This window comes from Plectropomus leopardus, chromosome 7 (assembly GCF_026936395.1).
Source record: "Plectropomus leopardus strain MGB_pleo_1.0 chromosome 7, ASM2693639v1, whole genome shotgun sequence".
Taxonomy (NCBI): domain Eukaryota; kingdom Metazoa; phylum Chordata; class Actinopteri; order Perciformes; family Serranidae; genus Plectropomus; species Plectropomus leopardus.
The window spans coordinates 15,901,669-15,917,735 of NC_142182.1; the positions used below are offsets into that span (position 1 = coordinate 15,901,669).

The following is a 16,067-nucleotide window of genomic DNA, read 5'->3' on the forward strand; positions in this document are numbered from 1 at the left end:
CCCCTGGCACTGTTGGCTCCACCATGAGGTCCTGAGACATCAAGGTAAGGTCCATTCATCTTTCATAGTCTGCTGCATTGGTCCAATGAAATCTCGATTCAACTATTGAGTTTAGTACAGTTCAGTTCAACCTCCCTTCACTTCACTTAAGTTTAACTCCATCTAATTCACTTAAATTCAGTTCAGTTCAGCTCAGGTAGCTTCCCTCTCACCAGTTATGACCTGGGGGGCATGGGGTCTCCTGGGACTTCAGCACTAAATGTTTTCTCAGAAGTCTCCAAAGCTTTTAGGTCTTTATAGTAAAATACTAACAACCTTGTGTTATTACCAAAATATATGCCAGTGTTGTTCTTCTGGTCTAATGATTACTTCAAAATATTAAGGTCACATTTACTTGGCATTGTTGGGGATCTGTAATTTTGCAGTTAGAGTAGCCCACATTATTATGGCATGGATTCAGATATAGCAGATTTATCAGCTGAACATTCACTCTGTGAAACGTAAGTCAGCAGAGTTAAACCAAAATAAGTCTCAGGATCAGTAACACTTTCCCCAAAATTCTACCTTAACAACACCAGACAATTGTTGCCTCTTTAAATGGCAGGAGTGAAAACTAGTCATCCTCCACATTTGTTTTGTTAAGGCAGTTGGAGAACAGTTAAATACGATATGGGATGCTGGCTCTACAGGATGATTTTTTTCCTCTTTAGCAACTATCGTGTTTCACAAATGATGTCCAGATTTTAAGGCATTCTATTGTCTCAATTGTCTTAAAAAAAAATAGTACATATAGCTGCTGCAAATAGTGAAAAAAATCTTCACAGGGAAGTATGACCCCAAACTCCGCCTGGGTTTTGGGCCGAGCCCCAAATGTTTGTAATGTCTGGCTCTGCCCTGTCTTTCACTTCCGTTCAGTTCAGCTCAATTCAGTTTGTCTCCACTCTCCTCGATTAATTTAAAGTTCAGTGTGTAAGGTTTAGGGAGATTTAGCGGCATCTAGTGATGAGGATTTCAGGTGGCAGCCAGCTGAAATATTTCCTGTTAAGAATTCACTCAGTGTTAATTTTCTGAGGACCTGCTCCCTATGTAGATATAAACTGCTCATTCTAAGGTAATGAAAACACACAATTTATTTTCACTATTATTTATTTATACACTAAAAACAACATACTTATTATGCTATATTCAATTTCTGCCAGTATATCCCCCTAAACAGTGGACCTATGAATTAAATTTAGTTTATCTATCTATATCTATCTATCTATCTATCTATCCATCTATCTCATATTGTCACACATTGTTTCTGGTGGGTGAATGTGGGGAAATCTCCATAAATGCATACTGTCCCTGGTGAAAAAGGTGGTTTTTAAAAGCTGTTTGTTGGCATCATGCTTCAGTAAGAGCAAGCAGGCTGACTGCACATGTGGGGCTTGTTGTGTCGCGCACTGCTGCTGCAGCTGAATGCCACTGCCCCTCCTTCTCCCTCAGTTTTAGCAGCACACACACAAACAAGAGGAAAGTTAAGAGAAAGGGTAAAAAGATCTCGCTCACCTGTTTTCACTTTCACATGTCACACTCTTACAGTAACTCAGCCTCTCATGGTATTCTCAAACATAATAATCTCTGAGGGACAGCGGGTGCCAGAAATAAGCCTGATATCCATCTAATCCCCTCTCAAAGGTGTGAAATAGTCACTAAAATGTGGCTTATTGGAACAACTGCTTGAGTAAAGTGAGTGCTGAGTTTGATCCGAGGCTGCAGAAGTTACACTTCTCTCTCTGTGCTGATAATTGTGTTGGGGATGTTTGTGTAGGAGAGGAACACTAAAGAAAGTACTTGTGTTCTTGCATAACATGAACTCCTGGATGTTGGCTGAGCGCTGCCCGCCCAAGCAGTTTTCCTCACTCTCTGATGTTTTGTTACTCTGTCTGTGTTTTGTCAGAACGAGGTGATCAGCCAGCAGCTGTCTGCAATCTTCACTCAGTGTTATGGCCCCTATCCCATCCCCAAACTGGCCGAGATCAAGAGGAAGCAGTCATCACGCCTGGGTACAGGACTTCTCCTTTTAATTTTGTCATTGTGAAATCTGTACTGGTTATAAATGTACAGTTTTAAGGCAGGACAACAGCTCTATGTTGATGTATTTGTTTGAGTAGGCTGCTAGTAAATGCATAATGCGGGAAAATTGCAAGTGCACGTAACACCATCTAGTGTTCAGAGAGTGGAATAGGAATTGTGAAGAAAAAGAGTAAGGAAATGTGTCTAGGATAGCCCCTAAGGCGAAGTTGTACACCCCCCTTTTTTCATGATAATCAGAAAAACATCAAGTTTTTCTGGCCACTTGTCTTCCAGATCCTCACTTCCTGAACAATAAAGAGATGTCAGATGTGACCTTTTTGGTGGAGGGGAAGCCTTATTATGCCCACAAAGTCCTGCTCTTCACAGCTTCCAGCAGGTACTCTCACTTAAACATCAGCTTTCAAATACCGAAGTACAGGAAATATGAAAACAGTCATTTTTCAAGTATATGGTTCTGCTACACTGTATATGCTAACTCTATAAAGATGCTGAATGTGTAACTGTACATTTTATATGAAAAAGACATCAATTCCTGCAGTTGACCTACAGTTGACATGCTGTGTTAATATGCTGTTGTTAGTACTGCACATTTCCTCCTGCTGATCCACAGAGTCCTTTTTCCCATCCCTTGGATCTCGACAGGACGTCCAATTCACTCTCATGTCATGTTACTTTGATGATAACCAATCAATCTTGTCATGAAGAGAAACCACATCACTCAAATGTGTTGCTGACATTATGTCCTCAGAGTAACTCATTAAAACAGACCCATTGCTGCACAGTAGTATGAGGTTCCCTCCGTGCTACAAACTGCTGGTTATTATAAAGTTATATTTTCATTAACATTTATTTAATGTTAAAAACACCAAAGACTCAGTTCAGACCTATCATTTCATTCCTCTCTTTTTATATTTCTTTCTCTCAAGGTTTAAATCTCTTCTAGCGAACAGACCTTGCGGTGAAAACACATGCATTGAAATCAGCAATGTCAAATATCACATATTTCAGGTAATGCAATTACTGTAAACAACAGACACTTCTGAATCACACTTGAACAACACAATCATGCTCCTTCCTAATTTAATAGTATATTCATCCTTGTGAGGGAGCTTTAATATGTGTTTCCTCTTCACAGCTTGTGATGCAGTATCTGTACTGCGGAGGGACAGAAGCTCTGCACATCAGGAACACTGATGTCATGGAGGTGAGGGTTACTGCTTTCTCTGTAGACCTGAATTAATGTACTACAAAGTTTACACTGAAAAACTTTATAGTATGAAACAGTTTAGAATCTCAAGGTCACCTTTAAATGTTGTGCTGTATTTCTACAGGAAAGTCTAACATCAAATTCTAAACAGGTTGTAAACTTTCCTCTTAATCTGTTGTGGTTTTCCTTCAGCTTCTGTCTGCAGCCAAGTTCTTCCAGTTGGAGGCGCTGCAGAGGCACTGTGAGATTATCTGCACCAAGAACATCAACACTGAAACCTGCGTGGAGATCTACAACCACACCAAGGTACAAAAATGTAAAAAAAAAAAAAAAAAAAAGAGTTATCCCAGATTAATACTGCTACTGGACAGTACAAAAACAAGCCATGCAAAAAAAGTATTTTAAGGTGTTTTGGATAGAAAATGGCCAACTATTGTTGTGCCTTATCTTAATTCAGTTTAGACCAGGGGTGACAAACTCAGTTCATGGGCCACATTCATCCCAGTTTAATCTCACAAGGGCCTGACGAGTCTAATAACCAGAACAACACCTGTGTTTTTTCTTTTCCTTTAGCGTAAAGAAGTTCAAATTCATTCTGAAAACATTCGTCAGATGATGAACAGCGTTAGATGTCAAGTTCAACAATTTGTAATGAAAATAAGTGTAATTTCAACAATATGTCTCAGTTTTTCCACATTCAGTCAGTCTACTACTTACCATTATTACATTTTTCCATACATTTGCACCGGATTGGACCCTATGAATGGGCAGTTTTTGCCCTCAGGCCATATGTTTGACACCACTGATTTAGATCATGCTGTACCTCAAGCTGTTCATTTTGTGCATACTATTAGTATTACTTGAAATTGCACTCTGCATTATATTTTTATTCTTATACTCTTATACCTGCACTGCTTTTGCACCTATGGTTTGATGTTAAACTGCATTCTCAGTACATGTACTACACTAAAATTAAGGTTGAACCCAATGTAATCTAATGTAAAACCAGACATTTACTCTGTAATTTCCTGAAAATGTGTTTCAGTTTTTAGAGTCAAAACAACAGTGTTTTTCCCCTTTTTCCACAGTTCCTTGATGCACCAGATTTGGCGTCCTACATAGAGGGCTATTTCCTAAAGAACATGTTGATCCTGATCGAGTTGGAGCCATTCAAACAGCTGCTGTACGACACACCTCCGGATAGCCCCGGCTGTGACATCCTGCAGGACCTGGAGAAAACCCTGGCCATCCGCATCCAGTCCATCCACCTGTCCTCCTCCAAGGGCTCCATCGTCTGATCTCTGGATCGGGACAGGTGATATTTACCAGTGTGATAGCAGAGACATGACACTGTATTGAGATGAAAAGAAAACTTGTGGACTATCAAATGACGATCTTTGTCTCTGTGAAGCTCATCAGTTGCGAATATGCTTCTCGTTATCTTAGCACAGATGTTCTGTCTGTCTGCCTTGTTGATATCTGTCAACTATGAATCACAGTAACATACAATGACTGTCATAAGATAACTGTTTTATGCCACAATTTGCCAGTAACATGACATTACTGTAACAATGTCCTTCATTCAGCAAGACTTTGTCAGCTAAGTAGTACATGTTACATGTTGGACTGAACGGATCAGGTAGAGCCACGCGAACTCAGAGGAAAAGTTACAACCAACTGAAACAGTCAGAGCATCTCACTACATGAAAACAATGTGTTGAGGCCATGAGCAACCTCAGCGTAATGTGAAAAGCCATCAGTGTGTCCCTTCCTGGCTGTAAGGAAGAACAGCTGCGTCATGCTGTGATTATTTGCTTAAACATGTGGACCTGTACATAGTACTTAATTTGTATATTTGTCAGTCACTTTGCATTATGTGTTCTGATTACTCTTTAAAGCCAAACAAGACAAACAACAGAAAAGTAACTAATGATACAAAAGAGGGACTTTCAGCAAATGAGTCTGGGCAAAGAGGAGTTTTCCTTCCTCCAGGATACTGTGTAAATATTGTTCATAAAAACAGAGCTATTGATAATGTAAGTTAATGTACATACTATATCCACAGATGTTTTCTCATGTGTCTTACTGTTGGATATTGCTGTAAAAACAAAAAGCTCATCTTTTAAATATCTATGTTTAAATGTTGCATGACAGAGGGATGACTGTTTAGATTTTTTCTGTTCGAACTGTTTGAAGATTTTGTTGAGGAGCTGCTTTTACACTTATACGACTGACAGTTGGGTGAGGATATGTATGTCATCAGCATGGGTCACTAAATGTGTAACAGTCAAATAGTGTCATCATTTTGTGTGTAAGAGGCCTGTTAAGTCCTAAACTGGGAACGTTATGCTATCAGCCGTTTTCCAGGTATTGTGAAACCACATGACTTGTATATGTGTGACTTGATATACCTTTCCTCTATAAAGATTAATATAAAGAATACTATGAATCTGCTCATAGATTTCTCTGGTGCAGTGTCTGGCTCCAAAACACCCGCAAGGGAAGATCTATTATTCTGTTTGAAGTCACATTTTAAAGGCTGTCCTGTCATTATTTTGTTCTCCACAGAAGGTTAGATCTCAGCTGGAAGGTGGTTTATGTGGCCCCCAACTGCACACAAGCCAATGCAGTATTTATAAATAGGCTGAAATCAATGACCAAAATTAGTAAAGAACAGGAAGTCCTTTAACAAGTTATGCCTAGCATACTAATGTATTAAGCCCCAAAATTGACAAAATTACATAGCAGTGCCCTCTTAGATACCTCTTTTCTAGATAAAACATGATAACGTGTCCTTCCAGGGTGACCTCCAGTGGAGAAAACGAGATATAGTGCTCTCTCAGGTGTCTTTCCAGTAAAGAAAACATGATGAAGTGCCCTCCGGGATGCTTTCCCAATGGTGAAAACGTGATTAAGTGCTCTCTATTGTGCCTTCTATTGTGACAAAGTCTACTCTAGGGTGCCCTCCAGTGACCTCCAGTGAAAACGTGATCCTTGCCCCTCAGCTTGAGTCCTCCACTGGCTTATTAGATATTCCCGGACACCACGCTTTTATCTTACTGTGAAATAATTATCTTTATCTTCAAATGCATTCCTTTTGTCTTCACCTGGGAAGTCTTGGACTTTTCCTTGACAATTTGGAGGATGTGCTTCAATTAATGTCAATTTTCTTATAATGTCAAACAAACAAAGAAAAACTTCCATTTAGCCTCTAGTTAACTTGGGTTGTGTCCAAAATCACTTCTGTCCTCCCGCTTTCAGGACTCCCTGTGGAGCTAATAACGGAAAGGAGTGTATCCTGCATGCCATACTTAAGAGAGAGCACTAGTGGATAAATATGCTGTCATGATCCTGGGTTTTTGTTGATATTCTGTTGTCTTCTGGACTTGGTCAATCTGTTTCCTGATTTGTTTTGTAAGTTATCTCCTCATGCATCATATCTTGTGCTACTTCCTGCCTTTGCCTGTTGCCTGTCACATCTGTCTTACAGACTCGTTTGTCCTTCTCTGATCCCAGAGTCTTCTCCTGCTCAGCAGGTTATTGTTTGCTCCACCCGAGTGTTCTCTGCACTGTTGTTGTCAGCCAATCCCTGTTTTTCCCTCCTTTAGCCCGTATCCACCTCCTCCAGCTGTATCTTGTTGTATTGATAAGTTCCCTGTGTGGATACACCTGTGTCTGTCCCTAAATCAGTTCATCTGCGATAATCACTGTGCTCATCTTTGTGTTCATGATGTTGTTTCCTTTGTGGTCTCTCATGTTCTTTTTTTGGATTTCTTCCCTGAGTTCCTCTTGTCATCCTGGTTGGTTTCAGTTTAGTTTTAATTTTTAAATCTTTTGTACTTTGAGTGTGTTGCCTGCCTGGTTTTGGGGCTTTTTACCAGCATATATATATATATATATATATATATACACTCACAATCTGTATCTCAGTGTCTGAGAGAGGCAATATGCTGTTTATTTCATATGGATTGAAGCACTTAAGAGATGTTCCTGAAAGTTCAAAGAGGTGTAGGAGCAGAGTTTGTGTCACGGTCGGAGAGGGAGATACATTGACAGGTGTAAAGCAAATCAGAGGGGAAAAGACACCTATAAAGAGAAGAAGAAGAAAGAGGGAATCAAAGCTGTGCAGAGAGAACAGAAGTGGCCTTGTTCTCCACTGGTCTGCTCTCTTGCAGAAAGAGCCTAAAAGGAAAGCGGTGAAAAAAACATGCGTGTGACTTTGTACTGCAAAAAAAAACTCCACTTCTAATGCAGACATGCATTGTGTATCGATTGAAACTAACAGAGATTCATAGTGCTGTTAGATGATAATCATTTTTACAGTAATTAGAAAATGTTGCCCCAGGCTTTGTGCCAGCCTCATGCAGAGAAACCAAAGTGCCAAACATGATACTGTTATTCATTTTTCTGTATGTGGCATAAATGTCAAATGCAGCAGGATACGCAGGGTTTGTTTAGCTCCATGTTTTTTTTTATGTTTATGAAATAGTAAACTCTATCAAAATCAAATCAAATTACTGGGAGTAGACAATCCAGTTAAGACTCGCTTTTTTGCTTTTACATTCCCAGATATTGAATTGTGTCTCATATAATCAGTGTTCCTCAGATCCCTTTTTAAAATCCCCAGAAAACTGTTGCAATACTTTTCTCTCGGTGAGTGTGCATGGTATTTGCAGTGTGCGTGTGTGCATGTGTGCGTGCGTGCGTGCGTGCGTGTGTGTGTTGGGCAGAGGCATTAGAATGGCGAGGGACGGGGTGACAGTAGTTGTTAAGGAGTCACCATGGTTACCGCCGCCCAGGAACAATGTTGAGCTGAGAATGCTCCGCTGTGTTAAACACTGAATGGAATCCTGAGGAGCACATACATGTACATGCTCAGATGGCGACACAGTAAACACACACTCACACAATATGTCGTCATCCAACAGGACTTACCACTGAATAAGTAGTTAAAGCAGAAATTATCCATCATCAGATTAGCTGTGTCAGACAGGGAGACCATGTGGTTAAGCCGTGGAAATGTCTCTGTTGCCTCTTTTCTAAAGCACTGCTGGGCATCTTAATTTACTGAGCTGTGAACTGCAAGTAGAGCGCCAAGTAACAACAAGGGAAGTCATGAGGGGAAGTCCACAGGGGGACACATTTAAGTATATAGTCAAAAACAACTATTTGACACTGTATATGATGGTTTCTGTGAATTTGTCTGCTTCATTTTCTTGCCATGAAGTGCAGATTGTAAACACGTGTTTTTGTGTGATGGCCATGCGCTCATTTCTGAGTGTCTATTGTTCAGTTATGTGAGTGGGTTGATGTGCATGTGTGTGTGCATGTGCAAACCGGGAGTGTAAAAAGGGTGTTTGCCCTACTAACTCTGCCCCCAGCGCGAGCCCCTTCATCCTCCCCCTTGTTGTCATGCACAGGCGCTCTCCCTTTGGCACAAAGTGGGCTGGCAGCACAAGAGCCATGTGTTTTAGCTCCACGCTTTGAAGGGCTTGAAAAACTTTTCAGAGCTGTCTCTGAGAACTCTGAGAGAGAGAAAGAGAGAAAGAGGGGGAGAGTGAGGGTGAAAGAGTGTGTAAGTGTGAGGGAGAGAGATGGCAAGCAGAAGGAGCTGCAGATAAAAACAAGCTGTCTTCCATGTGGTGATTTGATCTCAGTTGTTGAAGGATACCTTTGGTGGACAATATTTCTGCAAGAGACTCAACAACAGGTGAGTGCAAATGCAGTATGAAAGCAATAAGAGGCTGCGAAAAGAAAAAAAAGGGAGTAAGTGGTGTCTGCTCAGGCAGACAAAAGGGAGGGGGTTGTTTTGGGGATAGTGCATGATTAGTGTCTTAATGGCTCATTTTCTTTCAGTTTAATGCAATTCTCATTGATTTTTTTGTCCTTAATTTCCATGTTGGAGTGCTCTGATTTCCACTCATTTAAAAAATGAACATATTACCTCCTGTTGATGGGAACAGCTGTGAAGTAACATGTTGAAAACAGGTCAAAAGACAGACCCTGAACTCATGCAACTCTCACGTTGTGTTTCCCCTTCCCCAGAGGCTGTAATCCTCACTCGGCGTTACCCATCCCATAACTGAAATTAGCCTCCAGCTCTTTCAGAGATGCAGTGCGACGAGCTCTCAGCCAGAGAGGAGTTTACTTACAGCCACATGCCCACTCTGGAGAGGGGCAGTGGGACGCTGGGACGACGGGGCGACAGAGGAACGGAGAGAAGGCCAGACAGGGGGGAGCGGTATAGGCCAGAGCGGGACAGCTACACAGTGGACGTGAGGGCCAGTGACCTGCAGCTGGCCCAGCCGGAGCCTCTAAAGCACCCCTGCTTCAGCTACAGGGCCTGGCTCTACAGCGTCCTCATAGGGGTGAGAGGAAAGACGGTCAGGGAGAGGTACAAAGGAAGCACATCACAGGGTGTATCTATTTAGTCCATCACACAAATTTTAAAGGTTGGGATGATCTTATTTCTGATTAGAAAGTATCCCAATCTAGAAATTTTCAGTGGGATGATAACAAGTCTTGTTTTGTGCTTCCATATTTAGGTGAGGAGAAACATACTACATTACTTCTCCATAATGTGCAAACTCTAATCGACTGCTTTGAAAATTGTGTCAGCATTAAAGGTCCAGTGTGTAGGATTTTGGAGGATATACTGGCAGATTGGAATATCATGCAATAAGTATGTTTTCTGTAGTGTATATTCAATTGGCCACTATTGTTTTTGCTATCTTAGAATGAGCTGATTATTTTTGCACAGGGAGCGGGTTCTCGTCCACAGAGTCATGTTGCACCACCTTGTTTCTACAGTGGCCCAGAATGGGCAAACCAAACACTCGCTATAGATAGGGCCATTCATGTTTTCATGTGGCCACTGTTGTTAACAGCCCCTGAATGATGAGCAGAATTGGAGTAACACTGCTTCTTGTGTGTGAAAGTGCTTTATTCAATGTTTTTTTTTACCAGTTTTAATGACCTAGTCTGTAGATAATTCGGCTCCCAGTAAAAACCTGCTGAAGTGTGTGTGTGTGTGTGTGTGTGTGTGTCAGAGACTGTCGGCATTCTTGTGTAGTCTTACCTGTTGAACATATTAACAAGTGTCTTTGTATATGCATGCCTATGTGTGTGTGTGTGTGTGTGTGTGTGTGTGTGTGTGTGTGTGTGTGTGTGTGTGTGTGTGTGTGTGTGTGTGTGTGTGTGTGTGTGTGTGTGTGTGTGTGTGACCTCAGGGCAGTCTGCTCATCACATCTGGTTTCTCTCTGTACCTGGGAAATGTGTTTCCTGTTGCCATGGACTACCTACGCTGTGCTGCTGGCTCTGTAAGTGACCGCCATACAAGTGTAATCACAGTTATGTGCATATACATCCCTTCCTGAATGAGTTTATGCATATTATTCAGATTAGACCTTTTGTGTCAAAATGCCAGTCACACATCATTTTCGGGACGGCATTTGCTAAAGAGATATTTCAGCAGCTCGTTTATTGCTGTTCTTCACAGGGCCTCCCGGCAGCGATTGCTAGTTTTGCCATTGCAAAGAACAGACATGTTGCAGTGAGTAAACAATGACCACCAAAGGCAAAAGTCATAATTATCTTTTCGTGGATTTTTAATTGAATTTCCTCAAGGCTATTGATGCTTGATAGTAATGAAGGTCTCATTCAGTTTGTTTTTCAAGGTGTCAGATTTCCAGGTGGTCTATGTGTCAACATTTGCTGTGACGACAACCTGCCTGGTTTGGTTTGGATGTAAACTGGTCCTGAACCCTTCTGCTGTCAATGTAAATGGACCAGTCCTTTGGTTGCATACAAGTATATCAATTTATTCTCCAAAATAAAGCATTATTTCAATTTCCTGTTTTCAATCTTCCATCTGCTATTGTGTCTCTGCTCTCCCTCCCGGTCTGTCTGTTCTCAGATCAACTTTAACCTCATTCTGATGATTTTGCTGGAGGTGTTGATGGCCAGTACTGTCATCCTGTCAGCCCGCTCTGCAGAAGACTGCTGCTGCCACAAGAAGGTGTGTGTGTGTGTGTGTGTGTGTGTGTGTGTGTGTGTGTGTGTGTGAGTGTGAGTGTGCGTGTGTGTGTGTGTATGAGTGATTGATTGCTTTTATTCCCCCAGCTGAAGTGTCTCCCGTCTTCCTCTCCCAATAGCTTTCATCCTTCCATCCTAACTCCTTTCAATCTCTCTGTCCATCTTTTAGCCGGTGACATATGACAGATCTGGGCTTCTAAAGCCTGCTGTGTTCCCCACTCGACTCCTGAAAGCATACTCTGTGAGTAGTTTTAAATTATGTTGCATAGTATATTTCTGTCTGGTCAATGCGGAACAAACACTGATGAATTCTCCAACAGGTGATCGAAGTAATTGTGGGAATTTCTGCTGTCTTCGGAGGAATTATTGCACTCAACATGGATGCTTTGCTGCCTGGCCCGTACTTGTCCGTCACATTTTTCTGGATTCTTGTGGCAGTATGTTTTTCTTACTAAGACTTTCTTTTCATCATGGTAGAGATTGCAGCTCAGAATGATAACTAAGATGCTTTCTATCACTGGCCTTGTCAGGTAACTTTGTGTCTGCTGTTTAATCCCTTGCAGTGTTTTCCGAGTGCTATTGCCAGTCATGTCGTGTCAGAATACCCCAACAAATGTCTGGTGAGTACAAGACAATATCCTAATTGTTGGAAGTAGAGCCTTGAGAATGTTTAAAAAACTACAAAAAAGATTGATATCTTTTGAGGGGTGGGTGTGATCAATTAAAGTAATATATTTGGAGCTGTCAGTCTTTGTAAGAATTCAAATACCGTTTTGTGACTGCGGCCTAACTTGGACATATTGTGTGAAACAGTTTTTCACAAGTTATATTATGTTGCATGGTTATGCGAGAGAATATTCTTTTTTGGTAATGTTGATATCAGTGAAGCATTTGATACAGTAAACCACTGTAAATGACCAACTTTAGCAGTTTTGGGTATCTCTGGGTCAGTCCTAGAGTGATTGCCATCCTACCTCTTTGACAGACGTTTCTCAGTTACTCTTGCTGACTTTTTTTTCTGAAACTCTCCATTGTGGTGTGCCTCAAGGTTCTGTTCTGGGTCCTATTCTTTACATATACTTTTCTTTCCCTTTAAGAGTATCTCCTTTCACTGCTAAAATGATATTCAATTTAGACATCTCAATTAAGGCTGAAAATGTCACAAACATGTACATTTTTACCAGACAGAACAGTTCTTATTTCCACTCCAGAGTCCTGCTGATCATCTAGGTTCTCTTCCTCCTCTTCCTCTGTTATTTTTTTTCAATGAGCTAAGGTATCACTATAGACTATACTCTGACTCTTGACTAACATGTTTAGTCTTTGATTTATTCTTGTTTTTTCCAGCTGAAAAACAGCAAAACTCAGGCCTGTTGTTTCTCAAGATGAAATGGAGCTACCTCAACTATTGTGACTCACCTGCCTGAGCAAAATACCTCTGGATAATTTCCAAGTGTAAAAGTCCAAAACGTTCTCTTAGTTTCCCATCACTGGCTTCCCCTCAAATTCAGAATTGGATTCAAAGCTTTGTATGATCACTTATAGAGACATGCATGGTCGGGAGTTTTCCCTACATTAGAGATCTACTGCAGCTCTATGTCACCAGTAGGTCTCAAAAGTCCTCTGATCATGGTTTGTTGCTCCTTTGAAATGTTCAACCCTTTTGGACTTTAAATCTGTAGCAGTCTGCTTGTGGTGATCAAAGCAGCAAAAAAAAATAAATTAGGAAAAACTCAACAGTAGTTTCTCTTTCCAGAGATCATGACCCTGTGACTCAAGTTAATCCACAGACCTTGTTGTGAGCAGTTTCATGTTGGATTTTTTTAGCTAACATTACAGCTAAGCCGAGGAAGACGCAATTAATGTTTCCATCTTGCACTGTCACAAGCATGATTTTCTCATCCGTGAGCAGGTGCACCCTTCTGCTCCTGCACGCTGATACAGTGAGTGTACGTAAGTGGTAGAGAATAGTTCCTACATAAAACTGCTAACAAGTTTTTTTTGGGTTTTTTTGCTGTTTGAGCACCACAAGCAAAATGCCACCTAGTTCCACTATATCTGCAACACTCAGCAACTCACACCAAAACAATCTAGATTGATTTAAAGTCTGTATAATATATTTAAAAGTTGCTTTAAATATAATTAGTTAACATCTTGTATCTCATGGAAGTTAATTAGGATAGGGTTTGAGGAAGGATCATCTTTGATAATTCGCAGCCATACAAGCTGGGTCTTTTTCCCGTAGCTTCTGGGTCTTCAAACTAATTTTTATATGTTCCTTTTTTCTGTCTTCCTGGTGTCTCTCAGGTGGAGGTGCTGATTGCCATCAGCAGCGTGACGTCTCCCCTGCTCTTTTCAGCCTCCGGCTTCCTCTCTTGCAGTGTGATCAGCTTTATTGAAATTTTCCTGCATGATGTGCCTACAGCCAAGGTTAGCTTAATGAAGTGAAAATTCACCAGTAGTATGCAATGTGTGGGCTTTCTCAGAAGCATTACCTATCCAGCCCGTGAGCACCTTTTGCATGAGAAATAAAGGAACAGATTTTTGGGAAACTCTTAGATGACTCATTTAGAAATCTTACTAAGGATAATCTAATTTTGTGTGTGTGTGTGTGTGTGTGTGTGTGTGTGTGTGTGTGTGTGTGTGTGTGTGTGTGTGTGTGTGTGGTTTAGCAATCCTATGACATCCTGCTGCTGATTCTGATGGTGCTTCTGCTGGTGCAAGCAGTTCTAACTTCAGCCACTGTGGTGCACTGTGCCTCCTACAAGAGTCAGCTCCGCATGGGGGCTCTGGAGTGCGATGACAACATGCACACAACAAACCATTCCTGTGAGGTAAGGCGGGTAAAAGCGGGAGTTGAGTACATAAATGGACAAATCTCTGAGTCTGTCTTTGTCTCTTTGTCTGTCTCTCTAATTCCAGCAAGAAACATTTGCAAATGTGGAAAATTACACATTTAATTCTCTTCCAGGTGTACTCACAGCTGTAGCTCATGTAAATGACACTTAAATGTGATGGCATAAAAGTCTATGAGCTAGAAACATATAAAAACACATTGTGCAGCACATCCTTCACACATCATTTATCTCAGTGTTTGTGTCAACTCTCCCCTTCCACATTTCATCTCTCTCTCCCTCTTTTCTGTCCTGTTCCCTCAGCAGCTGACAGCCAATGGGACGCTGCAGGATTTTGACAAAGACAGAGCCTGGAAGGCAGTTGTAGTCCAAATGGCCCAGTGAAGAGTTCTACATACACAGATGAGTTTGATAAGAGGTGGGAAAAGGATAAATAAGCTGTAATCACAAGAGAACAATCCTGAAACAGAACATAAAGGAAGAAAGCAGTAAGAATGCATTCAGAGATAGATCGAGAGGAAAAAGGAAATCAAGAAAGAAAGGTAGAGAAAAATCAGAGGGAGAGTGCAAGGCAGATGTGATTTTTTTAAACTTTGAGTAAGATATTTGCAAAGATAATGCTTTGAGCATTTTGCTTTTGATGTCTGTTTTCTGGGTTTTTTATATAATTGTTGCCTGCTTACTGGAGTGAGCATTATTTGATCTGGGATTTTGATAAGTATTTCTGCGTTGACACCAGATATATAAAATGAACAATCATGTGAGACAATGTTTGGTAGCATAAAAATGTTGCGAGCAATTGGGCCTAAACACAAAGTTTTATGATGTTTCAAAATATTTAACTTTATACAGTAGATGCATACAATTCAATTTATTCTGGCCTTTTTTTCAGCTTCATTGTTGAGGTTGTACTTTAGGATGAATGGGATGTCAATATGTGTAAAAAACAAAACAAAAAAAAAACATCCATATAATCACGGGTTATCATGTTTTATTTTTTATCCCTAAGAGAATTATCTAAAATGAGAAATCTATGCATTTTTGATACTTTCGCCACACAGCTTGTTGCAGCTTAGCTTATCTATCACCTAGCACTGATTCAGTTTATTCTAAGGTGACGTTTTGACTCAGCCACATTCATAGAAGAGCTTTCTGTAGATCTTAAGTTGCAGGCTTTACTCTGCACTGATATTCTTTTCAAATAGTGAACACTGACTTATCTTAGCACTATGTGATGTACGTTTTGTTCAGTACTTGACTTTTTTGTGTACTCTTGTGTACAGTGGTGTGGTCGTAGTTGCAACATTTTATTACAAGAGAACTGATCCACTTGGATATTGCAGATTAACTTATGTAAATCATTTTAAATGGAATTCTGTTTTATTTAGGAAAATAAAATGTCTGTTATCAACTGTAAGTACAGTGCGTGTGTGTGTGTGTGTGTGTGTGTGTGTGTGTGTGTGTGTGTGTGTGTGTGTGTGTAATGTTCTATGGTTGCTCTTCTTGCTTTCTTTATCATTCTACATACAATAGGCCTATAAATGGCAAGGTGACAGGAAACAAATATGCGACACTAATCACCTGGATCTTAAAATACCATTCCAGGGAATATAATTTATTTCTGCTCTCAGATGTCAGGCTGTGATGTTTACTCTATAGGTATTTTATGTGTACACACCTGCTTCCTTGTTGGGAAATGAGAATTGTTTTCTAATTATTGTTGTGCTCTTGTTTACCTCATTCCCCTCCACTGTTAATTTACTCCCAACCCTGCGCTCCTCTCTGTGTTAGACACTCCGCATGATATACTGTATTCTCATAATAAGGAGTCGTTTTCCTCCCTTATATATAACTTTAACAGTGAATAAACATAGCATTCACTGTAAACATAG

At 40.6% G+C, this 16,067-nt stretch overlaps 2 protein-coding genes across 5 annotated transcripts in view; both read left to right on the forward strand.

Annotated features, from left to right (window-relative positions):
- abtb3b (ankyrin repeat and BTB domain containing 3b) overlaps window positions 1–5,728 on the forward strand; it is an 88,743-nt gene extending 83,015 nt beyond the window's left edge. For both annotated transcript variants that reach the window (XM_088080035.1, XM_042495909.2), the window contains 6 exons: window positions 1,943–2,048; window positions 2,353–2,455; window positions 3,006–3,087; window positions 3,215–3,283; window positions 3,479–3,592; window positions 4,375–5,728. In XM_088080035.1, coding sequence (XP_087936161.1) covers window positions 1,943–2,048; window positions 2,353–2,455; window positions 3,006–3,087; window positions 3,215–3,283; window positions 3,479–3,592; window positions 4,375–4,584 — 684 coding nt within the window. In that variant the 3' untranslated portion in view covers window positions 4,585–5,728. The remainder of the gene's footprint in view (window positions 1–1,942; window positions 2,049–2,352; window positions 2,456–3,005; window positions 3,088–3,214; window positions 3,284–3,478; window positions 3,593–4,374) is intronic.
- Window positions 5,729–6,981: 1,253 nt separating this feature from the next.
- mlc1 (modulator of VRAC current 1) lies at window positions 6,982–15,611 on the forward strand. Of its 3 annotated transcripts, none has more exons than XM_042496561.2 (12): window positions 6,982–7,086; window positions 9,332–9,654; window positions 10,516–10,605; window positions 10,785–10,838; window positions 10,963–11,064; window positions 11,202–11,303; window positions 11,490–11,561; window positions 11,641–11,757; window positions 11,884–11,940; window positions 13,628–13,750; window positions 13,993–14,154; window positions 14,479–15,611. In XM_042496561.2, exons 2-12 carry the CDS (start codon window positions 9,397–9,399, stop codon window positions 14,557–14,559), a joined length of 1,218 nt encoding a protein of 405 aa, XP_042352495.1. In that variant the 5' UTR covers window positions 6,982–7,086; window positions 9,332–9,396; the 3' UTR covers window positions 14,560–15,611. The 3 variants fall into 3 exon arrangements, with proteins under 3 accessions (XP_042352495.1, XP_042352494.1, XP_042352496.1); XM_042496560.2 differs by lacking the exon at window positions 6,982–7,086 and adding an exon at window positions 8,753–8,996; XM_042496562.2 differs by lacking the exon at window positions 6,982–7,086 and adding an exon at window positions 8,756–8,996 and having other exon boundaries at window positions 14,482–15,611.
- The last annotated feature ends 456 nt before the right edge of the window (window positions 15,612–16,067 follow it).

What these genes read in the sequence shown, in the direction of transcription:
- mlc1 (XM_042496561.2), top strand. Translation starts at nt 9,397, where the DNA reads ATGCAGTGCGACGAGCTCTCAGCCAGAGAGGAGTTTACTTACAGCCAC. An exon ending in TCTACAGCGTCCTCATAGGG is followed by an intron (nt 9,655 to 10,515) that starts GTGAGAGGAAAG and finishes GTGTGACCTCAG; the next exon opens with GGCAGTCTGCTCATCACATC. An exon ending in TACGCTGTGCTGCTGGCTCT is followed by an intron (nt 10,606 to 10,784) that starts GTAAGTGACCGC and finishes TGTTCTTCACAG; the next exon opens with GGCCTCCCGGCAGCGATTGC.